At 37.2% G+C, this 7995-nt stretch overlaps 1 protein-coding gene across 1 annotated transcript; it reads right to left on the bottom strand.

Annotated features, from left to right (window-relative positions):
- Positions 1 to 2153: 2153 nt before the first annotated feature.
- On the bottom strand, positions 2154 to 3330 carry LOC149164632 (uncharacterized). The gene is made up of 3 exons (XM_089429560.1): positions 3274 to 3330; positions 3030 to 3146; positions 2154 to 2957 (listed from the first exon to the last, which is right to left on the bottom strand). The coding sequence occupies exons 1-3, from the start codon at positions 3328 to 3330 to the stop codon at positions 2154 to 2156; spliced, it is 978 nt and encodes a 325-aa protein (XP_089285686.1).
- Positions 3331 to 7995: the final 4665 nt, after the last annotated feature.

Below are 7995 nucleotides of genomic sequence, written 5' to 3'. Positions count from 1 at the left end.
ATATGTTAATTTATATAAGATATATATTTTCGAAATTTCAAATTTTTTTAGTATTGAATTTTATACAATACAATTTGAATTTGGTAACTATGGTGTAAAAACATTATAGTTTTGTTTGGAAAAAATAGGAATTTCCATAAAATTTTGAGAAAATACTAGGTTATCATTGTTAAACTTCAGGATTTTGGAGTACCCTAGAGTTTTTAATGGTGCTTAATCCATTTTGGCGATGAAAAAAATGATTTAGTTAGTAAACAAAGTTGCCCACCTTGTTATACAAGGCCTTTGAAATGGATTCGTTTAAGGAGGTGGAGGAATTGCTCGTAGGACTAAAAGTGGGCTGAATTTGGGCAAAATAAATTGAAAAAATCTTGTAGATGTACTATTTGAATCATGTTTTTCATGGCTGAAATAGATTCAGCACCATCAAAAACCTATAAAACACCTAAAATTATGAAATTTGACAACTTTTATTTAAATTTACAAAAATCCCTACATGATTTTATAAAATATAACTAAAATTCCTATACTTTCATGGCCCAAAAAAACATAATAATTAGACTACGGACTTTAAAATTACCACACCCCTCCAAATCCTCGGTAGACAACGCCTTTGAAATTACAACAAGCCCCTCCCATATTTGCGTCCTTATCGAATAAATTTAAACTCCTCTGGGCCCTTCCAGATTTGTATCCTCGGTACATAACCTCGAAGAGGGTGACAGAAATATCAGCGAGCCCTTCCAGATTTGTCTCCTCGATGCATAACCTCGAAAAAGGTCACAGAAATATCAACGGGACGGTCTAACAACTTGTGATGTATTTTTGATGATATGACATCCGTATGACTGGACACTCGGCTTTCCGTAAACTTTTTTAATTTTAAGGAGATGACATACAGTGAGGATTCGAAAGCTATACGGTGAGGTTTCCTTACAGTCTTATTTGAGCGTGTCAGATAGATATCCATTATTTCATGTATGGTTCGTTGAGCAGATTTCTGGGAAGTCAATACAGGATAATTTTTGTGAATGTCTGCACCCTGGAAAATCCCTGCAACGCTTTCGTTGTGCAGAAACTAGTTATCAAACTTGCGATTCCAATAAATTTTTGTCGAATTTTGACCAGAAAAACCTGCCGGAAAGGCTTTCAAAAAGTCGCGTTATAGACAACTGCTTTATTTAATGGCTAAAACAACGGTTACCACAATTAAGTACAGTGGGGCTGCACAATTAAGTACAGTGGGGCTGCAACGTTTGATGTCCGTTTGTTTGTTTCAGCGAAAATGTAGATTTTGATTTTACCCATATCGAACTGCATAGCATTTAAAGCACGTCCGAAAAAAAATCAATTTTGAAGCATCGGTGGTTCCTGCCTCTCGATATTCTTCTGAGTAATTACTGGACTGTAAAGGAATGTAAAATGCATTAAGCAAAATGAAACTTTGTACTTCAATAAATATACGATGCCCTCTTTATTCTTTATACAACTTTTAAAGCTCAAATGTACTATTTAAATATTATGAGCAATTTAACTGATTTAATAAGTCATTGAAATTCTGACAAGCCACTGGGTCCAGCTGTGACCATCCAACTGAAATGGCGTAGGCATCTTGAATTATTGTCCGCTTTGTTTTATTTCCCATCCTACCCATGTGAACAATGCTTGCAAATAATTTAATGGAGTGAATGGAAATATGAAACTGTGGGCTGACACACATAACCAGGTCACTGCACGTACATCTGTGCATTAACAGAATCCTGTTATGTTTAGCTCAATCAGGGGTTAAATTTGACGGGTGACCCTACCCTTCAAGGAATTTTTTTATGACGTTTTTATTTTTAAACTGCCCATCATATGACTTTAAAAATTTATTTGTACAAGTTTCATCTAATTTCAAATTGTACTCATAATTGTTCAAATTTTTCATTTTTTGTTGTACAATTCGGCTCAAGTCTCATTGCTACACTTTGTTTTGAGACCCGCTGATCAAATTTTTCTGCAAATTTTCCAGATTGTTCAAATGTTCTGAGTTTTTTTTGTTTAAAATGGAAATACTGATAAAATAGATGGGAAATATATATAGAAACAACGAAAAATAATATTATGAAATGAAAAAATATATATTCATAATTATATTTATGCATACACTACTAGCCAAAATTCAATTCAAGAAAATAGTAATGCACGTTAATAGAAACAAGGTAATTTACAGTACCATTTTGGTCCGAACTAGGTTCTGGGCAGACGTTCACAGCAGTAATTGGAACCACATTCATCACCGGAAAGGGAAATGTGCATCCATCCCGCTCAATTTCGGGCTTTTTCAGCTCACCGCTTGTCTGGCAATCGTCAAGCCCCTTACTACTCTCATCGATCTCTTCAACAATGGGAGTACCGAAACAACCACCATAATTATATTTTTCCAAATCTTCAGTGACCTCAATTTTCGGCAAAACACTGGTGGCCGGAGGCAGGACGAAAGGTGGTGGCTCGCAGGCAACTCTCTTCCCTCTCCCTTCAATCTCATTTTCGCAGGTAATTCTCTTCCCTCTCCCTTCAATCTCAATCTCGTTTTCGCAGGCAATTCGCTTCCCTCTCCCTTCAATCTCATTTTCGTTTTGAAGCCGTGAACTAACTCGTTGGCCGCTGGCAGAGGCAGAGGCAGACACAGAGGAAGCGAAAGAGCCAATTCTGTGCCTGGAACTTCTACGGGGAGGGGAAGAGGGAGCCTCTGCTGCTTCCTCCTCAATGGACACACCATTTCCACCATGGAAACCCTCCTCTACGTCTACGATTTCCTCATTTTTGGGTTTATTAACCAAAGCACTGCGAGCTCGAGTCAAGGGAGGCACAAATTCATATTCACATTCATGCTCACTCTCAGTATCACCGTAATCATCATCAAATTCTTCAACTGTCCGTTTACCCCGCCTCTTTCCTTCTTTTCTCTTGTGCTGAAACAAAAAGCCCAATTACTTACATGCAAGTAAAGAAACTATCTATATATACATAAAGACAGCACATACTTCTACCTCCAGCTCTTCTTCCCGCGACTCGAACTGTTCTTCCCGCGATTCGAACACAGCATCTGCCAAAACTCTGTAGCTTTCGGCCTCTATGAGAGGCCACTCATTGTCATATACCTGTACCAGAACGCCCAAAATAAAAAAAAAAAAATCAAAATGCAATAACTATCATACATGGAATTATACAGCTGAAAATGCAAGTATACCTTCAGCAAATGCTTCAGGACTGGAGATACATCATTACTCGTAGGCCTAGAGGCTTCATGGCCTTCAGAGCTCTCACGAATTTCTCGTTCCCCATTTTTTCCCAGCTCAAATATGTTAGCTTTCTCAACCTCTATGCAGACACGGGTAAAATTCAAAGCGAAAAACAGACATACACGTGCCGTGCTCTCTAGCTGGGAGGTATGACATAGGTTAAATATATATATAGGAGAAATTTATAAAAGAAAAAATTTTAAACTTTTAAGTTTTAAACCTGCCCGTCAATATGACGTTTTTGGAAATTAATGACAAGTTGCCCCTGACGTGGAAATTTAAAACTCAAACGTATTTTACGGGTAAAAAGGAGAAATACGAGCATACAGGCGTCAAATTTAACCCTTGAGCTCAATCTATATAAAATTAAATTAAAGGAAATTGCAAAGAGCATGATGTGATGTTCCACTTTTGTCATTATTCGTCGTATCAACTTTTGAAGTTGAGTGTACTAACCTAATTGTTATGAGCGTCCAACTAATAGTCTAAACGTGTTGAACTATTGTTCCTCTTTCATTTATTTTGCATCTAGCCATGTATACAAGGCTTCCAGAGGGATTTAACAAACCACATTTTTGTAAATTTCCACCGTACATTTTTATCGAAACAGGAAATTGAATAAATGAATTGGTTGGCTAATACACCTAAACGGGCAATTCCTATTTCTTACCTTATAGGAATTTTAATGCGGCCTGACATGGGGCCGGTATAAGGCGATACAACACGCCGCTAGGTGATGAGAGAGAAAATAAAAATAGCGGTGTGTTGTATCGCCTTATACCGGCCCCATGTCAGGCTGCATTAAAATTCCTATAGAGTAAGAAATAGGAATTGCCCACCTAAACGGGTACACACGTACACACTTGTACGTGCATATATATGTATATATATATAATACTGTCTATGGAATCCTGTCAACCATTCATATATATATATATGGGGTACACTTATGGAACCAAATAGATAGCTCTCCATTCTATAATGTGTTGGAGACGTTATTTTATACACATATTTACAGTATTCTCCCAAACCTATGAGATTCTTTTACCAAACAAATTCGTAGTGACTGACCATGAGTACCCAAACTCCACCCCCGCGATTAGCTTTTAGATCATTGTTCCTTGTAAAACATAATCCCATTTAATTTTTTCCACGGAATGATGCTATCCAATAAAGTGTCTATATTGTCCATATAGAGAAGTTATGTTCTGTGAAAGAGCCGAAAGCATTGATATTTCACTCTTAATAAAACGAAGAATTTAAAATTATGAGTTTGAAAATTTTAAATAATAAATATAAAAATAAGTTAAAAATTTATGTTAATAATTTTGATGGAGTTGGAAAGTGTTAAGGAAGCACGAAAGAGGATTTTGTATCTCTCAATTATACGTGGAATTAAATTGAGGACGTGGAGGCTAGTCGATATTATACATTCACAAATGCTCATGAGTAATGATGTAGAGTATTAATTCATAAATATTCTATACCACCACTTTTTTTTAGAATTTTTGGAGGTAAGTTATAATTATCTGATGTATTGGTTGTATTAAGTATTTGTTTGTGGGAAATTTCTCTCTCCAAAGTCTGCACTCGTGGCATGACAATTAAGGAAGGTTTAGGCTCTCATTGTTTAGCCTTCCATGACAATTAAGGAAGGTTCAGGCTCTCATGATCTAACCTTCCATCACTGAGCCCCTATTGTTGGTTGAACTCTTCACAATCTTCAATAATCCATGTGGGTGCATGCAATAGGTTCGTGCCATTCATGGAGGGATGGTCATTAGTAGGGTTCTTTTGCAGTGTTCAAGAACTCGCCCTACAAGTTTGATAATATTACTTTTGACTTTTGATTCTTTGAGGTGGTGTTGTACTTGTAGTATTGTGATTCTGGTTTCCTAGGATCATTAATTTGGTTATGCAAGTGAAGGTGAAGTGTGGTGTACTGTGGAGAGGTATCTGGACTTTTCTCCATCCTAGGGAAGATACTTGGATAGTCTCTCCTACTTCCGTTACTCATTTGTGGATCCTTTGGCATTTTCCATGCTTACCACTCGTGCCCATGAACCTATCCACTAGTCTTCACCTTGGTCTGCCATTGGCATCCAATCCCTCGACCTTGTCCTCTCTCATGAGAATTTTCTCAGTGGGTTCATAGTTTCTTTAATATCATGCCTCAACAACAAATGTGGTTGAGATGTGGCCCTCGTGGCTAAGGATCCTCTAATAGGCCTAGTTGCAAGCCCCGTGTCTTGCTTACTTCTACCATACAAGCATGACAACTCCCCCAAAAATTCAGCTTGAAATCTAATTTCTCAAAGCATGGGGAGTTCAAGATAGGAATGTTGAGTTTGACTATGATATTTGGGATAACGTTATTGATGGGGTTTCGGACCCTTGTCACACTAGGGGTTCCAAGAATCAATACCTCAACTTTGTCACTCTATATTGGTAGATAAAAACAATATTGCATTGAGTCGTCCAGGAGAAGCAATAAGAACACAGTGAGACAATTATCCATCTCAACAATATCTATCCAGTCCAAAATCATTTGTGCACCCATTCGGTCATCCTAGATGCTTCGTTGTTGCATATAGAGACACATCTTTGATGTGGGACAAAAACATCACTAGGACCAAGCACATAGGATCTCACCCATTCAACTTCTTCCGAGGAATAACGAAAATGGATGCTCATTATATTTTTATGCTTATGTTTTTTGAATCTCACACATCTATGATGCAGGAAATAGACATCACTAGGACCAAGCAGATAGGATCTCACCCAATCAACTTCTTCTGAGGAAGAATGACAATGGATGTTCATTATAATTGTATGCTTATGTTTTTTTGAATCTCAATTTACAGTTTGTATGTTACACAATTTTAGCTCATTTTTTGTAACCAACTATTATTTCTTAACTTATATTTTGGCATAGCCAACCATATGTCAAGGCTTAAATATAGTTACATGGTAGCTATGTATTTGGTAATTCTGATATAAAAGCAACTTTGAAATATATAACTAAACTTTAAAATTGCTATTTATATATAACCAAATACTTACATTTTATTTTCCTTGATGATATGCTCTTATATCACCAAAAACTCATAGCATGTTAAAAACTCATATTAAAGGAAAGAAATAAAACCAATTCTAAGTTTATGGGATACTACATGCTCTTCTCACTATTAAATAAATTTACAAGAAATTAATTTTTTTTCTGGAGTTCTTTAACTCTAAGAATTTCTAAAGATATATAGGACTAATTAATTTCACAAATGCTCAAGACTAATATCTTTTATAAATAACTCACAACTAAAAACTTGATTAACTTATACACAAGAGTGACCATACATTAACAAAAAAATATAGTTTGATAATTAGTTCTAGTAAAATTAAGAAAATTAAGTAGGTGACCAACCCTAATTTAGAAGAAACCATTTATCTCTTTATTTTTACCAATATAAAGAAGAAAATAAACATTTGTAAAGAATGAATAGATTCTCATAAGCTTCTTAGTAAAATTTGGTGTGACATAATTCCCAAAATACCATGGGATGAATGTTTATCACCTTTGAACACTTAAAAGGTTTAATACTAAAAGCATTTTCTTTTAGAATCTTTAACATTTATTATCCATATTAAAATCCAAAATTTAGACCATTGTCTTGCTTGTCTCGGTGTCTGTAGAGTATGGTATATGGTTGTCTCGCATGGGTGCTTGCATGGCCTAGGTGGTAAAGGGTTTTGGATGTGGAAGTCCCCCATACGCGGGCATGAAAGTTGAAAGGGGATTGGGTCTATGAAGAATTGGGTTTGGTTCCAGGGTATTTCGGCTTAGGGAGAGCTTGCAGTCGAGCCAGGGGTTCAGGTAACTCCAACTATACCCTCTGGTGGCAGAGGGGTGAAGGTGGAAGAACCCTGATGGCCAGTTTCTGGGTCAGTCTAGTCCTGTGGAATAGAATCTCCCAGGTTGGGAATTTCTGTTTAGATAGAGGTCAATTCTAGTTTTAGATTTGGGTATGGATTGATGTCATTTACTATGAAACGGTATTTGTGCATGGGCGTTTGATTTATATAGCCTGGGCATTCTATATGGAGTCGTGTCAGAAGGGGTTTGGTGGACTAAGGGCTCATTGTAGTTGTTGGCTCGATCTCCCTTTTAATTCCTAGTATAATGTTTGGTTGGTGAAGTTAATAAACTATGGAAAGTGTCGTATAATGTTGAGGTCCTGAAAATAGTTGCCATGGCCAACCCATTCAAGCTCTGCAATGGGCAGAGGAAGACGATTGAAAACAGTGGCACCCTTATCCTATGTTGGAAACAAGTTAGTAGCAAAATGTGGTGCGAGTTCCTTACTTGGTTGGTTTCATTTGAATTTGATTTAGCATGTTTGCAATGTGGGCGAGACCCTTGGCAGCATCGAGCACCAAAACTGCGACCCTGTTCTGGTGGGTAATCGGAGTTGGGAAAAGAAAAGTCTTTATTGGGCGATAGAAACAACATGCCCCGAGAAACTGGTACAAGGAAAAATGGCAATGAAGGCTGAGGCCAGCGAAAACAGAGGAAGGTCACTTCATCGTTGAAAATCCAACCCATCTCTTCTAGTGGGGCAGTCGAGGTGGGTCGTGGGCGCAAGTCAACCTCTCTCATAATTCAAGAAGTGACTCAAGCTTACCATGCCAGTAGCTCCAACCCGGTCAGGCA

The sequence above is a fragment of the Pinus tabuliformis genome, chromosome 5_1, assembly GCF_031772625.1.
Source record: "Pinus tabuliformis cultivar Carrire ecotype Pingquan chromosome 5_1, CPIR1, whole genome shotgun sequence".
In the NCBI taxonomy this organism is placed as follows: Eukaryota; Viridiplantae; Streptophyta; class Pinopsida; order Pinales; family Pinaceae; genus Pinus; species Pinus tabuliformis.
This window is presented reverse-complemented; position numbering and strand designations above follow the sequence as displayed.